Source organism: Poecilia reticulata, linkage group LG16 (genome assembly GCF_000633615.1).
Source record: "Poecilia reticulata strain Guanapo linkage group LG16, Guppy_female_1.0+MT, whole genome shotgun sequence".
In the NCBI taxonomy this organism is placed as follows: Eukaryota; Metazoa; Chordata; class Actinopteri; order Cyprinodontiformes; family Poeciliidae; genus Poecilia; species Poecilia reticulata.
Window position 1 is genome coordinate 29,201,059 of NC_024346.1, and position 22,504 is coordinate 29,223,562.

Sequence of the window (22,504 nt, forward strand, 5' to 3'; positions counted from 1 at the left end):
ACAGGGGTGAAAGTAGTTTTAAATTCTTGGGGGTACTATGAAAAAAATAAAAAATATATATATATAAAAGCTGGGTAGCTCTTTTATTGCTACAAAATGAAGCTAAAGCTGTATTTCTTTGGCCCACTGGCTGCAATGTTGACACCTTGAGATGCCAAAAGACCTAAATTCTGAACATCATGGCATGGAGTGCATCCCAGTTTTCCATGCCTGGCATAAAGCTATTAATTTTATCTTTTAAACTGGTTATATTGATCCTGTGTCCAGACAGAGTGATAATCAGTAGCTCAGCATCATGACCTGTTTGTTCTGAAGATCCTGCAGCTTCCACTTCTCTTCCTAACATGGCGCCTCCTCACCCTGACTCTCATACTGATAGGAGGAACCACAGAGCTCTGTTAGATTAAAAGCACATCTTCTGGAGTTGGGATATTTTTCCTCCAACAGGATCCAGAGGAATCSCCTCAAACCAGATGTTGGACTGAATTTTATTTCACTGTCATTTGTGAATGTTAGAGCTTCAACAGTGGAGCTATAAAGGTTGAAAAATGTTATTATTTTGAAGAAAGTCTCATCAACATCAATATTTCCACTAAATAAGAAGCAAAAAAGAATTGTTTGATAGAGGAAAAGCCTCTCAGACTCTGAGCCTGACAGCACCAAGCTAATTTTTTTATATTAGACGATTTAATTTCACACAGTTATCGCGGTAGAAGCCATTTGTTTGTTAAATACTTAATGAAACATATTTACCGTGTTTGATGTTTGTTATAAATGTTTTCACTTTGCCACACATTGTGAAGAAGACATAGCAAACTTGTTAAAAAAGATAATTTGGTCAGATGAGATGAGAACTGAACTTTCTATTGGGGCAACATGCAGCCAGAATCACAATGGAGCGGTTTAGATTAATCGGTTTCTTAGAATGGCCTAGTCAGACATAAATGGAGTTTATAATCTGTGGCAATTCTTGATAATTGCTGTCAAAGACGTGTTCTTTCCCATCTGGCTGGCCAGGAGCTGTTTTGCAAAGCAGAACTCACAAAACCTTTGGTATCTATCTGAGCAAACTGTGAGTCATCCAGAGAGGCCGAATACAGATGCATGCCAGATTTTTATTTGTAGCAAAATTCAGTAAACCATGTGTCCCTTTCCTGGAAATTTACAGTTATGCACTACTTTGTGTTGGTGCATGTCTTAAAGTCCTTGTGGAGTAAAGCATTGAAGCTTTTAGTTGTAATGTGATAAAATGTGTAAAAATTTAAGGGAGATTAATATTTTTTCTGTGCCTTTATCTAACATCTAGTTCCATAAATGTCAGGATTATTAAACGGTTCAGAAGCTCTCCGAGGTGGTTTTCAGTTTCAACTCTCTCTGCCTGCTGCATGTTTAACTGAGCATTCATAGAAGTAGATTCACAGCATCCATCAGGAGTACCGGGCAACACTAAATGCTTGGTGATGATTTTTCCAACGTTTTCTGACTTTTTTTTTTCTTTGTATTTTAGGGAGAAGTACCTGAACACTTTGCTCCAGGTGGAGGTGATGCTAAAGCTCTGGTTTCCCCACATCTCTGCTCAGCCTGTGTCTTCGTCCTCCAGCTTCTCCACTTCCCCCACTCACTCCCTCCAGGACACCTCCAGCTCCACTCCGCCGCACAAACATCGGGATCAGCTGCATATCCCCGTCAAGGTGAGAATGCGTGCATTTCATCAGCCTGCTTGCGCAAATAAGACCCTCCTCTCCGGCGGCCGCGCCGCTCAGAGTTAATATTCATTTGCTTGCTCTCCTGCTCATTTTCCAGAAGCGCAGACTCAGCTGGACAGACACCGACTCCCCCACGCCCTCCCCTGTACCTACTAAGTGCCGTCGTACCGGTGGAGAGGAGAGGAGGAAGAAGCACACTCAAGACGAAAGAGATCAGTCTGCTCTGTCTCCACTGCTGGCTTCTGACGCAAACCCGAGTTTGCCAGATGTGGTCTGCAGCAGCCAGCTAACCAGCGGCGCAAAGGGAAATGACAGCGAGGGCGAGGAGCTGGACGAACGCTCCAAGTACAAGGCGGCCCAGAGCTCCGAGCCGAGGCTGACGTGGGTGCACGTCGCTCCCATCCCGTCCCCCCGAAAAACGTGCATCTCGCACGAGGCCATAAAGACGGAAGGTGTCGGCGAAATGGTTCTCACAGCAGGGAGCAAGGGCAGTCCAGCTATGCAAGACTGCTCCATCTCGTCCACCACTCCCTCCAAGAACCCCAAAAATCAGAAGAAACCAACACAGTGCCAAAGCCAGCCCGTTGCTGCCAGACAACAAGGTGAGACGGAAAGCACTGGGACATGTCAAGGTCAAAACCAGCCCGCGCTTGTCCCGCTGAAGCCTCTGGCTCGGGTATGCCCCTCCACCATGGAGACCTGACACGCAGAGAGAGCAAAGAGCCAGCAGCCTCGCTCTCCTTGAACCACCTGAGGCATAAAGCTGCTGCAACTCAAAGAAAGGGATGAAAGCGTTGTTTATGAATGCGTCAGAGAGGAGGAGGAGGAGAATAGCAGTTAGTGGAGATGGATATAAGCGATAAATTGCCATGGCTAAATTTGAAGCGACGTGGAAATTTTTGAAGTGAAGTTCTGATCAAGCATCATAAGCACTACATATCTTATCTGGGTTTCGTTTAGTTTAAATCTAAATAGCTGGTCTAAAAGCAGACTCGTGCTGATGTCATAGTGGTTTATTGCAACACTACCTAATCAATATTTAAACTGTTTTGTGGTTATTTACCCAGAAAATTGTGATAATTTGCATAACAATTGGAACTTGGAGGCAGCGTGTCACACATGATCTTCCTCTGTGAAATGCATACTGACAACAGAACGTGTGAAGCAAGTGTCAAACTCGAGGCCTAGGGACCAAATGTGGCCCACCGTAGCTTTTTATGTGGCCCCCTAGACTCCAATTTACATCAATACGTCTCTCCAGTTTTTCAACAAATCTGCAAAACTCACTTAAAATTCACACAAAATACACAGATTTTCACATTTTACTCTGATTTTTACTGGGGTTTTTTTTTTATTTTTAAATTGACCCAAAACTTTGGGTTTAACCTTCCTTGTTGACAAGATATGGTCAATACAGCAATTAATAAAAAGTCACATTTAACATCATACATTAGCACAAAAATGATAAAAATTCCTTGCATATATTTCTAAAATTAGCTCCACAAAATGAGTTTGATTGCAAAAAGAACACAGACATTCAAGAAATCATGGATGGACTGACCAGTGTGGAAAGATGTTCAACATTATGTAATTTTAAGAAACACTTACTGAATGTTGAAACAAACGGCTATTTATTGATATTTTAACGGTTGAGTTGGTTTTATCAATACATTCTGGCACAACCGGCCCTTTAAGAACATTCAGATTTTTGATGTGGCCCAAACATCAAAAATCTGGTGTAAAGTGTTCCTGATTGGAGCAACTATGTGTTATGAAAAAGGTTTCAGTGAATGGCAGTATATTTTTACGCCTATTTTAGTAGGAAAAATGCTTCCCTTGTTCAATTCCTACAGGGAGTTTCAGACAGGAAGATCATTGGCGGCGGAGCGCCTCCCGCCTCCATCGCCTCTATGAGTAATCATTAGATTTTGTGTAAATAACCAACAAATCCAAATGACAAAAGGCTCACAAAATAGCGTGTAAATACCACGCTGTGGTGTTTTTGAGACTGGACTTGTTTTACAACTAGTTCAGGCCCAACTATCCCAGATTTATACTAGATCAAGATTTAATGAGTGTTATCCACTGATAGTAAGATAACCTTTAACAGAAGCTCACTTAAAAATGTCCAAACTATCCCTTTTAACTGTTTTTTTAAAATGTACAATATGGAATAAAATGTGTTTCAGATATATATGGGGGAAAAAAACTATAGATAAAGTAATATTCTTAATTTCATATTAATCCAAACATGCACTAAAAGAGGTTATAATTAAAAAAACTAGAATACACCTAAAGATCAGGAATACAGGCGTGAAGACGGTCAATGGAGACTGGAACGAGTTTCAGGACGCAATTAAGAGAATAACTTCATAGCATGAAAGCAATCAATATATTCAGAGATGGCTGTTTTCGCACAACTTTAACTTAAACTTGAAACTTTACAAACTTTGGCGTCTGATGTCAGTATTTAAAATGAAACCCTAGAATGCTATGATTCCAATCAGAGCATTTAATAGAGTGAGCTAATATTTGTGTTATGACAGGAAGCCCTGTTTGATTTTTACAACTAATTGTAGATGGGACAGGAGAAAAATAAGTGTGAAGTGAGTAAAGCCAGGTCCTGTGGCTTTTACGGTGAAAAATACAGAACTGACTAATTAATATGCTGTATATGTGGTGTGTTGGAGTCGGCGAAGATGGCGGAAAACAAACATCTAACATCCCACGAATGTATTCCAAAATGTTTGAACTCTGCACATCCAGAGGAGCGACGCCGTAGCAACGACCCATCTCGCTGTGAATCAGGCGCCGCCGCCCAGAGTCTGTCTGCAAACCGACTGGCGATCAGGGTCAAGAAAGACTTTTCTTCTTCTTCTTTTTTTTTTTTTAATGACCAGCCTGAGAAAAACAAACAGGAAAAACAGCAGCCACTCAGACATAAGACTCTAGTTCCACTGTTTATTTATTCACATTTCAATCAGACACTGCAGGTATTTATTATTGTTTGTATTTATTTATTGGGCAGCTGATTATCGCCTGCTGTGCATTCGCACAGTTTGGCCCACAGTTTCCTTTTCGAGGGTTTTCGATACTTTTGACATTTCATGTGTTTTTTACTACTATCACGAGGAGAAAAAAGGAGGCAGATGAAATATTTCGACTGGACTGATGGACTACTGTGCCTTTTTGCCAATGTGTTTGAAAAAGATCTCGGTGCTTTCAGTGCATTTTGATTGTTTGCATTTCACAAAACCAATAACACATTCAATCAAGGAAAGCCAACATGTAGTCTGTACTTTTTAAAAATGCACCAGTGCATCAAAACCAACAACAGACAACTAAACCAACAGCGTCCAGATCCGATATCCTGATATCTATTTGTCCTCACTGCCCACATCTCAAGCTGTTATGGTGTGTGGATGTGTTTAGGTAATTTGGTGAGAAACCAGTAGTGTAAAAACAAAAACAAGTGTTTATTTTATTTCTATTACTGTCTTCGAAAACAAAGGTATTTATAGTAAGGTACGCAATTCTGTGACTATCCATCTCCGTGACTGTAGGAGGCGCTGTATTGGCTGTAGGCTAACATTTTTCACAAATGGCAATGAACAAAATATAGAAAATTAACACCTTTTTTTATTATTTGGATGAAGATTTTTAAGAAATTATGTAATATTTCATTTTATGTTGAAAACTCTCATCCCTGCCATTTATGGGCAATAGTGTCACAAAGATCCTTGCTTTCACATATTGGTGTTTGGAAAACTTTTTAAATTTCTTTTTGCCATTGGTTTTGTTTTTATAAATAAAAAAGAATAGTTTCTGGCAAGGGTTCCACACACAAAAAAAGGACTTGTATTTCCGTTTTTTTAGTTTGTGTTTTATCTTGAAATCAGATAGCCACTTCTTTTTGTTGTATTTTATTACTAATTTGTGGTTGAAGAAATCTGGTTTTAAGGCTTCCACAGACCGAATATGCACACTGTCAGCAGTGGCTATAATTTTTGTTGTGTATGATTGAGCGTAATCTTTATTTAACCCCGTTTTGGGACTCTCATTAGCAGCGGAGCTAATTGAACTGCTGGTGCTCTTAAAAAATTTTTAAATATATATATAAATTAGTTAGAAAAATCTTTATTTGTACTAGATGCTTCATAGGACCCCCTTATTTATTTAAAAAAAAAAAAAGCTAACATTCATATAAATATTAAGCTATATCATTGTGATCAAATCAGCATATAAATATTGAAATTATTAGTAATTTTTTTTAAAGTAATTCACTAATTTTATACTGAGGGAGGTGACACCTCTAAAAACACCCACGTGTAAACACAGAGCTCCCCCCCCCCGCTCCCCCCGGCAGCCATCATGTTACTGCCCATGTTTTTGGAGCAACGAGCACACAAACCCTCCGTCACAGATCCAGACTCTGGATCAGAGCCTACAGGCGGGGGGGGTTGTCTTCCACCTCACTCTTGTTTACTGTTGAAGTATGACAGAAAAACCAATTGCACTTATTTGTTAACCTGCTTTTTTTTTTTTTTGGCTTTCTTGGGTGTATGTTTTTTTTTTTTACTTTTGCATCCACTGCTGATTGGTCAGGAATAACAATGTTTTGTTTATTTTAGCTGCCTTTCTCTCGTTATACGCTAACTGACTGTAAACGCGTCCCTTCCCCCATCCGGCTGCACTGCTCTGTCCTTGCCATCTCTGCTACATCCCCCTCAATCCTGTTAGTACCTTTCTCCCAAACGAACCTATTTCTTTCTTTCTTTCACTTCATCTTTTTCTGACTACTTTTTTTTTTCCAGCAATGACACAAGACAGAAATCTTTTAATAAATGACACATTTTTGAAAGTGAAGATGCATTCTGGATTTTTTTTTCCCCTTGTGTTTTCTATGACAGAAAAAAAAGTTATATTTTCTTTCTATATTTGCTGTTTGGCTTCATTCATGACGATGCCGTGATATGAGTCAGACTTGAAAGGCAGCTCTCACTAAACAGATGTGACTCGGTGGGGTGCAGATTTAGAGACTGTACATTTTAAAGTGTGTGTGTGAGCTTGCGGGGTGGGGGGTTGAAGTGAAGAGAAGGAAGGAGGGTGTATGGTGTGAGACTACTGACTCTAATCTGACTGAAAGTAGTAGGGGGCTGGCTGATCCTCCAACCAGCTGCTACCGCAGAGCCCGAACATTACCGCCGTGTATTTGTGAGCACATTTAGGTTAGGGAATCCTAATTAGTAACAACCTCCTAGAAATAGAAGAAGAGACTGGCATGGGGGCGGGGGTCTCAAGTGCATCCTGGTGTCATGAATGAGGGGGGGGGAGTAGATTCACTTGATCTGAATGAATATTTAAAGGGTTGGGAGTCAAAAGTAGATCTGATATATTACAGTCATTGTCAAAATTTACACAAATTTTCTGAGTTTAAAAAATTTACTTTTCCACATTTTATCATGTGTTCATGTGAAAATATATTACATGAGTTCACATTTCTTATTAATTGTTTTCGATCTGATTAACCTGAAAGGAAGTTCAGTTGTATTAAAAAGGGTTTTGTTGACTTTTGCTCATTTACATTATTTAGCTAAAGCCATAGTTCTCAAAAAGACTACGAAGAATTTTTTTATAAAGTTAACAATAGAGGTAAAGCTGATAAGAAATTTCTTTAAAAATTAATGAAAATATGAGATGGGAACTGATCAGAGAGGCTGCTGAGATACTGAAATAATCTCTGAAGAAGCTGCAGAAACTTCTGGTTAGCACTGGAGCTGCTGAATGTGTTACTAAATCACTAAATAACACATCCGGTTTCGGCTTAAAGAAACGTCTATGGTCTGACGAATCCACCTTGAACTTTGGGACGCAACTCCCAAAAGACAAGTTTATCACAAATCCAACACATCAACAAAAGAACACTGAACCCAAAGAGAAATATGGTGGAAGCAGAAACATGGACAAGGATTCATTTTTTTAAATGGAGCCAGAGTTTCTGTAGAAGTGGGTGAAATCAGGATCCAAATACAGATCAGTTTGTAAGGTCTCAGCTATGAAGGACGATTAATTTTAGCTTCACGTCAAGGTAAATCATACACAACAATTGACTTAACATTTTATTCACCAAAAGAAATGAAATGTTACAAATGGTAAAATGAGAGTCTGACAGAAAGGTGTGACCTGACAGATTTGGAAAACTGCCACAGGCAGACAAATAAAAAGTAGCAGTGAACTTGAAATTTTCAGAACGCCTTACATGTTCATTATTTCCATGATATTTAATTAACATTCGGTAAAATATGAAGAAACATTTGGAAAAATCAGGATTTATCTCAGAACAGCCATTAAAAAAAGAAAACAGTGAAACATTGTAATTTCCTCTTTATGCTGGAGTGTTGCATGGTTGATTTTAGGAGGTTTGGCTCTTTGGTCAAGCAGGATGAAACCAGCAGCAGGGCATACACAACATTCATGCACGTAAACATACGAGCACCACGCATCACACTCGGCTCAGGCGTGCACTGCTTCCTGACACAGTGACTGGCTAATTTCACGATGGGCCTGTCTCTGACACACTGACTGTGCCGCGCCTCCTCTCCCTCTCTCTCAGCCCCCTCTTGTATCCATGCAGTTTTTAGCAGTGGAGCAATTGCCCTGCTTCTCCCCAACACAGCAACACACCCCCTTTTTCTTCTCTGAAGCATGGAAACCAGGGGGCAAGAAGACGGGGATGTGCTGGGGGTCAGTCAAGGACACTGACATTGCTGCAGCTTAATTAAAACAACAACAGCTTTTTGTTGTGTTTTTGAAGCTTAAAATGAAAACTAACTCACCTTGAGCAAGCTACGTCGTATTAATTTTTCCAATTATTTTTTTTAAATTCCTTTGTATGAGTAAGCAACAAGACTAAACAGGAACTGGTAAAACACCATTAATGCTCTTAGTAGTTTTCGCTTCTTTGAGTATCCAACAAGCATGTGTGGGATTATTTGAGCATGTGTGTTTGGGCATCAATAGGATTTCACATAATGAACTTACTGCATCTCTTATCCGCTGTTGAGGAGGTTTTATTTGTGGGTCTGCGTCCCGTTGTTGAGGTGAACAAGTTGAGGGTGTCTGCTGCAAACGTGAGGATGTTTCATGACACAATAAGGTGCTTAATCATTTATCCCAAACTCCCCTCCCTTCATAAGTCAGTCACTGTGCTCTGATAAAACCCTCTGAGCTAAAGGCACACAGTGATTTTGCAGTAGAAAAAACACACACGCACGCACGCACACACACACACACACACACACACAAGCTCTTATTCACCCAAAGCCCACAGGGGAGTTTTAGTCCAGACTTGTCACAAAACAGCCTCGACGCACATTTAAAGTGCACAGTGGTGAACCCTGAAATGGAAATCAGAGCCACCTCCAAGTCATTTCTGCCCTTCCGGAGACCCCATCGCTGACAGAGCTCACCGTGTTGAAGGGAGCGCTTTCACCCACCATCTGTAGCCCTCCATCACCGTGACGCCACCTATTCGGTAAAGACGGAGACGTCGAGGCCTCACTTTCAAGGACTCACGTGTTTCTCGTGACATTGTGTGTGATATTTGGGACAAGGAAGAGCTAAAAGGCAACAACATCCTCATCGGTTTCTTGAGGACGGGATGTTTTCGTGCTCGTGGTTGACGCCGCGTCGCACGACAGGGGAGCAGGTTGGACGCACTGATGTCATAAAATGCACAAATGCATGTAAATAGTGTTAGGAATGATTTCAATAAAAGCTAGACCGCATTAGTGAATGATTTGGGTGGAAACGCTCCAGCCAAGGTGTGGAGTTCAGACAGCAAAGTCCCCTGCGACTGAATCATCCGAGCTGATTTATAACCCCTGTCACTTGTAATGGAGTAAAACTGGGCCAGTATGAAGGAATTATTCTGAAAACCTTTATACCAGATGAGAAACATTCTCAACAAAGTCACAGACACACATTGGAGTACATATAAGAACAGATGAGTATTATGGAACAACACAACAGGTTGTGTGTTATAAACCCAGGTCATCAGCTCTGACCTTTGAACCACAAGAGCTGCTCTTTTCCAAGGACATCCTTGATGGACTTTTTAGATCAGCTGAAACAATCTCTGATCCAAACGGTTCTTTGAGTCCCCAATGAATCAAGGTTGTTTTGACTCTGGTGTGTCACACTGTAAAATATTTGAAGGTGGTGTTGCCTTGAAAATGTGATTTAAGTCAACAAGAAAATTGTTTTGGTTTTAACTCAGAAATTTAAGTTCATGAAGTTGATTTAACAAGAGACAAGTTGTCCAACCGGGGCTGCACAGTGGCGCAGTTGGTAGAGCTGTTGCCTTGCAGCAAGAAGGTTCTGGGTTCAATTCCTGGCCCAGGGTCTTTCTGCATGGAGTTTGCATGTTCTCCCTGTGCATGGGTGGGTTTTCTCCGGGTACTCCGGCTTCCTCCCACAGTCCAAAAACATGACTGTCAGGTTAATTGGCCTCTCCAAATTCTCCCTAGGTGTGAGTGTGTGTGTGCATGGTTGTTTGTCCTGTGTGTCTCTGTGTTGCCATGTGACAGACTGGTGACCTGCCCAGGGTGAACCCTGCCTCCTGCCCGGAACGTTAGCTGGAGATAGGCACCAGCAGCCCTCTCACCCCCATTAAGGGACAAGGGTGTATAGAAAATGGATGGAAGTTGTCCAACCACTGTTTTTTTTTAAGTTCATTAATCCTGTGAGCTTTAACTTAATGCTGCAATTTAAACCAAATAATTATTTCTTGATATGCAAGAAAAAACTGCTCTCACCTAGTAAGTCAACACACACTTCTGATTTCTCCATTATTTTTACTCACAGTCTCAAGTTAAAATAGCAGCTTAAAAGTAATTTAAATTCTTGTTTCCAATTACATAAACTGAAAATTAATTTAATCAAACTTCACAATGAACTCTGCTCTGAAACATTTAGTGTGAACAGAACATTATCCTCGTGTTTTGCAAACTGGTTGTTGTTTTCATATAAACATTTGCCTTCATAACGCAGAAGAGTCTGATAAATGTAACACACTTCCATCTCACTCGCGGTGCAACATGGGATACAAAAACATGCCGCTAAGCATGCTGGGAAGTAGTTCCCACTCGTGTCTTTTTCTTCTTTCAGTTTTTTAAGTGCTAACCTAAAAACTCTGGCTTATTCAACTCTTGGAGGTCTGACAAAAATAATAAAAAGTTAACACAACTGTAAGTTTATCTTTCACAAACTCACACATTTAGGTTCAAAGACTAAAACTCGCTAACATTATTTGACTTGAAGAGTAGGAGAATTATATTGGAGGATGTTACATTTTTTCATTTGCGTGGCCACACGTTTCCCAAACTTTGCATGTGATCGGCTGATCAGCACTTTGAAATGGTTCCTTCTCTGGAAGCCGTAGATAAAAATAAAGGTTTTCCAAACCCAAATTAGCTGTGATAAAAAGTTTGTTTTGCGCAACATATTCTTTGCCACGTTTGCCAAATTTTCAGAAGAAGACCCTGTAAGGTTTATGTCCTTTTTTTTCTCCACGCCTCCAAAGCACTGACTGACTTTCTTTAAGTGTTTTGTTTACATTTGCATCCAGGATTGTTCCGAAATGATTCAAGTGAGCAGTCACCAAAGCAATCTAACAAACAGAACTGTTCTAATAAAACCGTCCCATAAAAGCAGCCTACCGAGTATTTACTGACTGAGAAAGAACCGCAGTTTGAGCTTGAGGCCGACAGAAGTGAGGGAACACCAGAGCAGAAATTGAAGTTGGTTCTGAAAAAAAACTATTAGCTCATCTGATCCCTGACAGTAAACATTTTATTCCCCTTTGAGGAAAAGGGATGTGGCCAGCTGGCTTGGAAACTTTAAATCTTTCCTTTGTCTTCTCCCTATCATTTTCCGTCAAATCTTTTGCGAGGAGTTAGAACTCAGAATATCAGTCTGCAAAAACCCTTTCTCAAACTCCTGAGAGAGCAGTGCACTTCTGGTGACACTGAGACATTGAATCAGCTTCTAAAATATTTCACTTTGTTCAGTTTTCTGTCCTTTTTCAGAAAGCCTCCGTCTGCCTGCATGTAGTAGATGTCTCTTTTTGTGAAATTTGTTCCATTTTCTTTTTACTGTAATTAGTTTGTGAAGAGCAACAACTGTAACACTTGGTGAGGTGTATTTTTTTTATTGTAAGTCTTTTAGTTGCCATAATTATAAAGAACCTCTGCTCTTTAATGTGCATTAAAGAAAATCATTCACAGGGGAGGAAGCTTAACAGATAATTACAATAAAAATCATTTATCGTCTCATAATTAATGAACCACAAAAAATGTGAAAATCACTGCCGTGTTATCCAGCGACAAACATGGGATGTATTTACGCCGTCCCCATCACATGAACTGCATGATGCTGCAGTTCAGTTGTCGCGCTGTGCTTGCCAGTTTGGAAAGGAGCCTGTGTGTTTTTGTTTTCCTGTTGCACAGAAATATCTGTGGTATTGTCATATTATGTGCTGAGGGGTCATTACATAATAGAGTTGGCAGGAGAGTCAGGGGCTTAAGGGGGTTCAGCACATGTGATGAGCCACAGAACGGCTCAGGTGGATCACGGGTGGCGGTGAGGGAGTCGGTTTGCCGTATTTACTGACTCACTAATCATTTGATTACAACTGATCACAATATTGCTTTGCAAAGTATGTGGTTGTTTTAATAGGTTGAAGGTAAATAGGTAGACAAACAGCTACTGAAAGGTTATGATTTTCTGAAAGGTTTTCTTTTTTTGTTACCCTTTTCAGCCTCTAAAGAAAAGGCTCCTCCAAGTTATTGCGATCAACAGATTCTTGTTCCCTTCTCTTACCAAGACCCTTCTCCCATAACTACTCAGTTTTAACAAGCAGCCAGATTTTAAGGATGGCCCTAATTGTTCCAAGCTTCTCGCATTTCCAATTAATGGAGACCCCACTGCCTTTTAAGACAGTGCTTCCAGATTTGTTTTGTAATCCTCCCAAGATTTGTGCTATATGGTGTTGGTGTCATTTCTTGGTGTCTGGTCTGATAATCACTGTTAAAACTGAGATCTTGTGTAGATAAGTGTGATCCATATGGAAGCATAGCTAAATTTAGAATATGCTATAGTCTGGTTGTTTATTTGTGGATGCATGGGCGAGGCAGGTAAGCAGGTATGCGGTGAACTCGGGAGGGTGTTGCCCCAATGAAGGAGCATTTAGAGAAGTGTGTAAGGATCATGGAGTTTTACAGTGTAAATGGACATTTGTCATCTCAACAACTAAAACAAGGCCAAACTTGAATATGGTTTGTGTCTCTGTGCAGTTTTGTCCGGACTGCCACACTGTCCGTTGTAGGAGGAGGGGGTAGATGGGTGTAGCCTCAGGCTTACCACCACTGATTCATACTCACGCTACTACAAGTGCAGAGAGCTGACCCACATCACGCAAAGAAAGCCAAAAGGAAGGGGTGGGTCCTCAGTGAAGGGAGATCACATGATAATCCCATGTTTTTCAAACCAGTTTGCTGGGTGCACCAGTCAGGCAGTATTTAACCTCAGACTAACTGCACTTGCAACTATGGAAATGTCTAGTTTTAGCTAATAAAACTCAATCTAACTCATCATATAGAACGCACAGCAACAACAACAAAAAAACCTCTGAAAGCAGAAAAACCGTCAATGTCATTAAATAAATGTTTAATTTCTTTCACCTAACATTTGAGCTCACTCAAAATATACCAATGAGACAAGGCAGAGACAGAGAGGACGAACTTTGACCAATACTTGTACAATCAGGTTTAACCAAAGCTCTGGTTAAACCTGATAAAATTATTTTTCATTTGATGTTTTAGTCTTTAATTAATGCATAAATAAATAAATAAAATAATAGGAGAAAATTATACTCCAATTTAATTTCTCTGCATACTTTTAATGATTTTTTGCATGTTAAAATTGTATTTTAAAAGATAAATAACAACGTTTACCTTTATAATTGCGCAACTGGGCATTTGTACGATATGTGTCTATTTTTAAATTTTTTGCAAACTGCACGCTTAACAACAAGTCGACAGTTTCTCGTACAGTGGACAAGTGGTGCAACCAAAATATTGTAGAAAGTAGCACGGAAGTACAAGTTTGGATGTACAACATGTTATATTACATTGTCAAAATTATGATGAAGAAAGACAAACATTGATTCAAAATAAAATTTAACTTGAGTTGAACTAAAACTAGATTTAGTTTAATTAGAAATAACTCGAAAAGTAAAGATTATCAGATAATATTTCGTTATCTTAGAAAATAATCAATCTCCTTCAGTGACAATCTGCTCCACACTCCATACCAGTCAGTGGCGGTAATGCACCAATTTCATTGTTTCCCAACCGCCAAAAAACATCAAAGAAGAAGAAGTTTGAATTTCCTGTTCCGGGTCCTCTAACAGAAACGTCGCGTGAACGGCGCGGCTAAACAGAAAGTTTTGGAGGAAAACTTGAAGATTTGAGCTTTTTTCAGCGTCTAAAACCTGCTCGTCTTTGCCGGAATTGTACAGCAAACGTGTACTCAGGGATTGATCTTCAAATTCAAGAGGTTTGAAAGATTTATTAAGGCAAAGTACATCTATGTTGGTGGCCCATATACAGCAGTGAGCTAACGCTTCTTAGCATATTACCGGGGAGTTTTGGATGTGATTGATCTTAGCTATTTTGTTACTCCGTGTTAGCAAAGCTAGCCACGTATTGAACCATAATATTTAATAAGAAACTGAAAGACGTAGACTTTGCTCAACATATGTGTTGTTTTTAGGTAACACTTGTGCGACTCTCAGAGTGCTTGAGCTTATGCAACGTCCTGTTAGGCACATTCAGATCATAAGAAAAAATAAATTCAATTAAATATAAGCTTGCTACAAAGTAAAAGCTGGCTATTGAGCTGAAGGCAGCTTTGAAACATTTCCGAATTGTTATGTCTTGCAGTATTGGAGGATGTCTCTGCCAAAGCGGGAGGTGGAGGAGCTGAGACCCTGGGTGGAGCGCACCGTGAAGAAGGTGCTGGGTTTCTCAGAGCCCACTGTGGTCACCGCAGCTTTACACTGCGTTGGCAAGGGGCTGGATAAGAAGAAGACCACAGGTAACTAACATACAGTGGGTGTTTATCACTGGGCTCCTCCGTCATGTTTTGGTGCAGTTATACTCACTGTTTTTTTTTTGTTTGTTTTTAATTGAGCGATTTCTTCTCCCTTTCTTTCCAGTTGTTTTTTTTTTTTTTTTTTTGCTATTTGCGGGATATTTAAAACAGCACTGTGTAACTTTTATATAAAAAAAAAAACATTATTACATATTAAAACTGTAACTATGTTGTAACAATACGGTAAGAGACAGATGATCCCCCTCTGCCTTCTCCCTATGGGTCTGCTGTCACCTGAACAAATACACTGCTTTGTCAGAGACAACCAATCAGAGCCAGGAGGAGGGTCTTAGTGCTGTCAATCAGCACTTTGATTGACAACAAAAATTCATGTCAGTTTTTGTTGGTTCACCACAACAAAAACTGACATGAATGCTAAGGGTAGTTAGCATAGTCGCCAGTGGCAGCAGATAAACTGGCAGCATACACAAGTTTGATTGACAGCACTAAGACATTCCTCCTGTCTCTGACTGGTTGTTTTTGACAGGGAGCGCTGTATTTCTTCAGATAGTAGCTCAGGGAGGCGGTGGGAGTGCTTGATTTTTTTTTTTTTTTTATCTGTCGGTGGCATTGGACACGGTGGCAGTTTTAACAAATGTGTAAAAAAATATTTAAAAGTTACATACTGTAGCTTTACATATAGCTTTAGGTCAAGCTATCATTCAAACCTAAACATGACATAAATAAGAGCAGTAGGTTCAAATAATTACAGTGTTTGCGATAACATGTTACTGTGACTATTAAATGGCCCTTAAATGTGTGTTAATTATTTAAACACTCGTTTGCCCTCAGACCAGCTGCGTCCGATCCTCGATGATTCTGCAGGAGGTTTTGTAGAACGTCTGTTTGAAGCTCTCGAGGAAAGCCGCAACAGCCGTGGCAGCAAAGGATCGAGTGAAAAACACCGCAAGAGAGAACTTAAGGTAACAAGAGACCACTGCTCTGACCTTATCACGAGGATTTAAACAGACTGCGTTAAATCTATACAGTATCACTTAGTGACAAAGTACAACTGAAAAAAAATTGTGTTTGCTTGTGATTTGGCTGTTTGGACTAAGGAGGTTTTTGGAGAGGAGGCAGACACAGGAGCAGTGCAAGTTGCTCCAGATGCAGGAGATGGGACAACAGTCAAGAGGAAGCGAGTCCCACGCTTTCAGGAGGTGGAGGAGCCTGAGGTGATACCCGGACCTCCATCCGAAAGCCCGGGCATGCTCACCAAAATGCAGGTAAAATAAATTATTGTGCATCTCACATGTACTGTATGTCTTTAGTTAGTCCAGTTTTAAGAACTGTCCTACCTTCTGCTTCTCAAACAGATCAAGCAGATGATGGAAGCAGCCACTAAGCAGATAGAAGAAAGGAAGAAACAGCTGAGCTTTACGTCGCCTGCAACAGTAATCCTTTATTGAAACCCTCAGAGACTAAACCAAAAACACATAAACATTTGACATTTTTAACATACCCAGCCATTCATCACACTGAACTATTGGCCCATTTTCTGACATCACTTGTTGTCTTTTCTCACAATCACAGGGTGATGGATCACGGCTTCTTGGTGCTGCTACTGGTGGGGCCTCGTCTATTGCCCCCTCTCAGGCTGCCAGCTTTATGAATGATGCAATAGAGAAAGCCCGCAAAGCAGCCGAGCTTCAGGCCCGGATCCAGTCCCAGTTAGCTCAGAAGCCTGGTATCCTCAACACTTTTGTGAACACGGGGCCTCCAAACTTAGTCGCTCTTGCTAATCTGCACGCCATGGGAATCGCACCACCGTTAGTAACAACTTGGAAAAATTGTATTTTTTTTACACAAAAAAATCTGGGGTTAACGTGGTTACAGCTAAAAATGTCTTTTTATACGTGTGAAATTACAGGAAAGTTGATATTAAAGAAGTGAACAAACCAACGCCTCTGATCCTGGATGACAAGGGCAGAACTGTTGACGCTACAGGAAAAGAGATTGAACTCACACATCGTATGCCCACACTCAAAGGTATCACATTTCTTTCAAGTTGTCTTCAACTTTAAAACCAAAAATATTTAAAATTCAAATGGATTATATATTTTTGGATTACTCTCTGCTGGGAGACACTGTAGATATTTGTTAGTCAATATAGCCAAGGAAGAGCTGCTGTGTAATTTTATCTTTAAGTACAGGTGTGATTAGGGTGCAACAGTACCTGTTTTCATACTGATTAGTTTTGTTGGTTTGGTACAAACATGTACCAAATGTACTGCGCTGCACATACCTGAACAAATGCAGAAAGTTTATGTGTCATTCCCTGGAGTTCCTAACATAAAAAAAAACAAGATCATGTAAACCTTTTTTTCCTAATTCTCGAACGTCTGCACAGACTTATTTAAAAAAATTATAAACAACATTGACTGTGTTCAAGTGGTTTTATTTTTGTCTTTCATTAATAGCGAAAAACTCAGTCCGAAACTCCATTTGGTTCCATAGTGGCCACTTTGTGTTGGTCTTTGCTAAAGGGAACTGAAAATACTTTTTTTATGTACCATTAACACTGCTAGATGTCAAAAATATCAACATTAAAAAATATAATTCTACTTAAAAATGTCTTTCTCTAAGAAAACAACATTTAACTCTAATTGAAGGAAAACATATGCAGTCTTTATGTAGTTTGTTTCCTAAAGTTTTTGTTGTAATGGAATCAAGATGGTAAATATTTGGAAGTATAAAAATCCATTAAGCAGCAACATAATTTTACTGTCCATATTTTGAATATTGTCTGAAATACAGCAGCTCTCAAAAGTTTGCCACTGTTGCATAAAGAAATTAAATATTGATAAATTATTTAAAAACATTTCCATATATGTAATCTTTGTTCTACATAATGGAAGTAACCAGAAATACAAATATCAAAGTAAGAAAATATACATTAAAAATCTGAATTAAACCGCTTGAGCCATTTGCACTATGTGAACTAAATAGGTTGAAGCTCATTTTTGTTCTCTTAAGTTCACACTGGTAACTCTGAAGTGAAATAAAATTCTTCTGTCCAGGGGAGATTTTTTTTTCTGATATATTTATTCATCTTCCACTCATAACGCTAATTAATCTGGTTTACTTATTTTTTTGTGTGCAGCCAACATACGAGCTGTAAAGAGGGAGCAGTTTCGCCAGCAGCTGAAGGAGAAGCCTGGGGACGACATAGAGTCCACGTCCTACTTTGACCAGCGGGTTCTCATAACTCCAGCCCAGCGAACTCGCAAGGGCTTCAAATTCCACGAACCGGGTCGCTTTGAGAAGATTGCTCAGAGAGTTAGAACCAAGGTAGAAGAAACCTCTTCAAATGTAGATGCATTTTCTGTTTGAAGGTTTGGCAGTTTTCATGCTCGCTGTTGTTTTGTGTGTGTGTGTGTGTGTGTGTGTGTGTGTGTGTGTGTGTGTGTGTGTGTGTGTGTGTGTGTGTGTGTGTGTGTGTGTGTGTGTGTGTGTGTGTGTGTGTGTGCCACTCAGGCCCAGCTGGAGAGGCTGCAGAATGAGATCGCCCAGGCTGCAAAGAAAACAGGAATCCAAGCTTCCACCAAATTGGCACTGATTGCTCCGAAGAAAGAGATTGGAGAAGGAGATGTGCCTAATATTGAGTGGTGGGACTCGTATATATTAAGCACCCACTTGCCCATGTAAGGAAATGAATAAGGCTGTTTGGCTAAAGCTCAGTTATTTAATAATTCTGTATGACATTTGCAGAAAAAATAATAATGTTTAAAAGTGACTGACCTTTATCATGCTTTCTTTTTCTTTCTCTGTTGAAAAGAAATCCGGAATCAAAATTTGAAGAGATTGATCTTTTTTGTGTGACAAACCTAGTAGAACATCCTGCCCAAATTAGTCCTCCAGGTAAGCTGTGGGTTAAATGTATTTGATAATTTCTTGATGCCCTACAATAGCTCTCCATTCAACTGTTTCAAGTAATATAAGATCAGGTTTCAGTCGACACTCCTCTTCTCATTGGACATAATTCAGTTCAGTTCCATCATTAGTAGTTTTTACATTTTATTTATGTTTTTCTTCTAGTTGACACAGACAAGCCAGTAACTTTAGGTGTGTACCTAACAAAGAGAGAGCAGAAGAAACTGAGAAGACAAACACGGAGGGAAGCACAGAAAGAAGTGCAGGAAAAGGTCCGTCTGGGACTGATGCCTCCACCAGAACCAAAAGGTACACAAACACAAATATGGTCAGAAATAGTTGCTGGGCTGGACCAAGCAGAATATCGTCGCTAATGTTTGTTTCTCTTGATTTAGTACGCATCTCCAACCTGATGAGAGTGTTGGGGACGGAGGCCGTTCAGGATCCTACAAAAGTAGAAGCCCATGTGAGAGCGCAGATGGCCAAGAGACAAAAGTTTGTAGCACCGTTATTAATATCCTGGCATTTCTTTGACATTTAAAACTGAAGGACTTTCTTATAAATCAAGTTTTAATTTGTCGTCTAATTATAGAGCTCATGAGGAGGCCAATGCAGCTCGCAAGCTGACAGCAGAGCAGAGAAAAGAAAAGAAGGTGAAGAAGTTAAAAGAAGATCTAACTAATGGCGTTCACGTTACAGTATACAGGTAAGCAAACAGGACATGAGTCGCTCGAGATATACGGGAATACTTCTTATAATTATTGCATTTTTCTCATTTAGGATCCGTAACTTGCAAAATCCGGCAAAGAAATTTAAGGTGGAGGCCAATGCAAACCAGCTATACCTGACGGGCACAGTGGTTCTGCACAGAGACGTTAATATAGTTGTGGTGGAGGGAGGTAAGAAATGATACAGAATCAAAATGCTAGTAAGGGTTGGTGGGCTTTTATAAAATTTATAAAACTAGTGCATTTAAAGTTTTATTTTAATGGTTTATGTCAATGTGGTTGGCCAAAATGGGTTGATTCTGCCTGGGGATCAGGAAGATTGACATTGACGAAATTGACATATTAGTTGCTGGCTCTTTGCCCAACTCTTATTTATTTCAACATGCATAAAACATTTGTATTTATTTTTTTGTTTCACGGGTAACTAGTTTAAATTCACGACATTTTTGTATTTATTTTTAACCATATATGTAAAATATATTCTTTTAAAATCAAGTTGAGACATTTCCTTTTTTTATTTTATAAAATTGACCCTAATAATTATGAATATATTTTTATAAGAAATTTAGCAAACGTCTTCCATTTTCAATTGGATGAAAATGGAACAAAATGTTGTAATTTCTCACCAAATTACAAAATTCTTTCTTTGAAAAAACTTGCCGTATTTAGCCAAGTGTAATAAATTAATTAAAAGCGGATGTCGGAGCAGCAAAGTTTTCTTTTGAGTAATAGTCTCTGGTTGGATGTGGCTCATCCAATAGAAAGCAAAAAAAAAAGCATTATTTTTTTAAAGGTAAATACTGTGTGCCCAACATTTTCTATTGTAAAAAGATTTTAATTTTAGCCGTTTTGCACAGAATGGGCAGTCTCTAGATCTGCAAAGCTAGGAGAGATTGCACATCTAGATTTGTAGTTATAATTGGAGTAAATGGTTCCATAGGAAGTACTGACACAGTGGGGCAGGATGAAAAAAAAAGTATTTAACATTTTTAAATAGTTATTTGTAAGAAATGTTGAAAACATTGTATATTTTTATGTTCAAGCTGAACTTTCACATAAAATGTGAATATTTAGAATTTTGTGGTTTTAACATTATACCTTCTGGAAATATTTTTTTATGTTTACAGTTAAATACAATTAGATTTACCCAAACAACGAGAGTACAGCATAAACTCTGCTTTCTGTTTGAACTTATTCCGTTACTTTGTAAACCATCCAATGATTTTCTTGTATAATTCTGTAAATAATCTGTTGGCCTTTAAACTATTAGATTTTGATGTTGCACTTAAAATGTTTTTTTTTTCTTTCCATTTTAGGCCCCAAAGCCCAGAAAAAGTTTAAGAAACTGATGATGCACAGAATCAAATGGGAGGAACACAACAGCAAAAGAGACGGTAAGACTAGTTTTAGGCTTGTTTTTTTTAACGTTCTACCTGTGATACCTTATTTTAATATTTAACTCTTTCCACCCGGCCCTTTATTTATTAGATCCAGATGGCGATGACGATACAAGAAGAAACAACAAATGTTGGCTGATTTGGGAGGTCAGTGTTCTACATCTAGCATCCTCACGTTCAATTACATTGCTTCTTTATTGTTTTATTTTTTATTATTATTATTATTTTTTGTTGGTCTCGTGAAATTATCTGTTTCTCCTGGCTCCACAGGGAACGGCTAAGGAGCGGAGTTTCGGTGAGATGAAGTTCAAGCAGTGCCCCACTGAGAACATGGCCCGAGAGCACTTCAAGAAACACGGCACAGAACACTACTGGGACTTAGCGCTGAGCCAGAGTGTGTTGGAAGGCTCTGACGACTGAAGCAAACCTGCGGAGCGCTTTGATTCCGTCAGTGACTCCAACCATCAATAAGCCTGCGGATCCCTCACAGCCAGCCGCCCCCCCTCTGCTGGCGCCTGGACAGACATCGGCTTTATTAAGAGACTTGAATATCGAAAAGGAGCAACAACAAACCTGTGCGAGTGTGGTTACTTTTGTTGTTTTTTTTTTTAAGAGAGAGAGAATGGAGCAGATCCAGATGTGTATAGAGAAGTGCGTGTGTGTATAGATCTGCATCAGTGTTGATTTCTTTGATGACTTAGGCTTTTCTGTCTAAATTGTAGTTTTTGTAGACAGATTGCGCAGTTTGGTGTAATAACTCTCCATAGGCATAATGTGGTGAGATCCGTTTATCACGACTGATAATTTTGTGATGAAATCAAGATGCCCACTGTAAAAATCGGTTTGATTGGAAACATTTGAGTGACCCCCCCCCCTCCATTAGAAACAATTTGCACAATTTTGTGCTAACTCTCAAAAAATACACTAGATAAATATCTTTACCACATAAGGTTCACAAACTTTTCACTGAAAGGCAGGTGTCTAAATGCATTTATGCAAGTTTTGTTTGAAGAATGCATTTTTGGCTCTGTTGTAGCTACACTTATCTCTAACAGTGCAGTCCCTGCCTTAAATAAACAAAATACAAACACTTATTTGTTTTATTATTATTATTATTATTAAACATTGTTTTCTAACTAGAACTCTCTATGCTAACTTTGCATTTACTAGTCCCATTTTAAAGTTTTCTCCTCTACCCCAATTTGCTTCATCCCCCAACTATGGGCAGTTCTAGTCCTGATGAGATGATAAATTAATTTCTTATGTACAGCATTAAAAAGTAAGGTGTTGCAAATTCTACAATGTTTTGTAGAATGTTTTGAGATGGTATCAGTTTTGAGATGGTATCAGTTTTTATCGGTGGTCTGCAACCTGTAGCCCTTGGAAAAGCAATTGACTCCTAAGCTCTGTGCTTCACTTAATATATTACACACAAAAAATACAGCTTTTTATTATTTTGTTATTTTGAGCGCCCATGAAACGTTAGCTGGAGATAGGCACCAGCAACCCTCCCGACCCCACTAAGGGACAAGGGTGTAAAGAAAATGGATGGATGGATGGAGCGCCCATGGAAAAAACACAGCCC

At 39.4% G+C, this 22,504-nt stretch overlaps 2 protein-coding genes across 4 annotated transcripts in view; both read left to right on the forward strand.

Annotated features, from left to right (window-relative positions):
- LOC103478733 (uncharacterized) overlaps window positions 1-3,127 on the forward strand; it is a 6,547-nt gene extending 3,420 nt beyond the window's left edge. The window contains exons 5-6 of the mRNA XM_008432742.2: window positions 1,508-1,691; window positions 1,804-3,127. Coding sequence (XP_008430964.1) covers window positions 1,508-1,691; window positions 1,804-2,409 — 790 coding nt within the window. The 3' untranslated portion in view covers window positions 2,410-3,127. The remainder of the gene's footprint in view (window positions 1-1,507; window positions 1,692-1,803) is intronic.
- An 11,028-nt stretch (window positions 3,128-14,155) lies between these two features.
- Window positions 14,156-22,013, forward strand: prpf3 (PRP3 pre-mRNA processing factor 3 homolog (yeast)). Of its 3 annotated transcripts, none has more exons than XM_008432739.1 (17): window positions 14,156-14,324; window positions 14,711-14,864; window positions 15,714-15,844; window positions 15,974-16,147; window positions 16,238-16,315; window positions 16,455-16,690; window positions 16,792-16,910; window positions 18,025-18,212; window positions 18,399-18,565; window positions 18,700-18,782; window positions 18,960-19,103; window positions 19,190-19,289; window positions 19,387-19,500; window positions 19,575-19,693; window positions 20,839-20,916; window positions 21,011-21,066; window positions 21,190-22,013. In XM_008432739.1, the coding sequence occupies exons 2-17, from the start codon at window positions 14,720-14,722 to the stop codon at window positions 21,337-21,339; spliced, it is 2,082 nt and encodes a 693-aa protein (XP_008430961.1). In that variant the 5' UTR covers window positions 14,156-14,324; window positions 14,711-14,719; the 3' UTR covers window positions 21,340-22,013. The 3 variants fall into 3 exon arrangements, with proteins under 3 accessions (XP_008430961.1, XP_008430962.1, XP_008430963.1); XM_008432740.1 differs by having other exon boundaries at window positions 15,980-16,147; XM_008432741.1 differs by having other exon boundaries at window positions 15,983-16,147.
- Window positions 22,014-22,504: the final 491 nt, after the last annotated feature.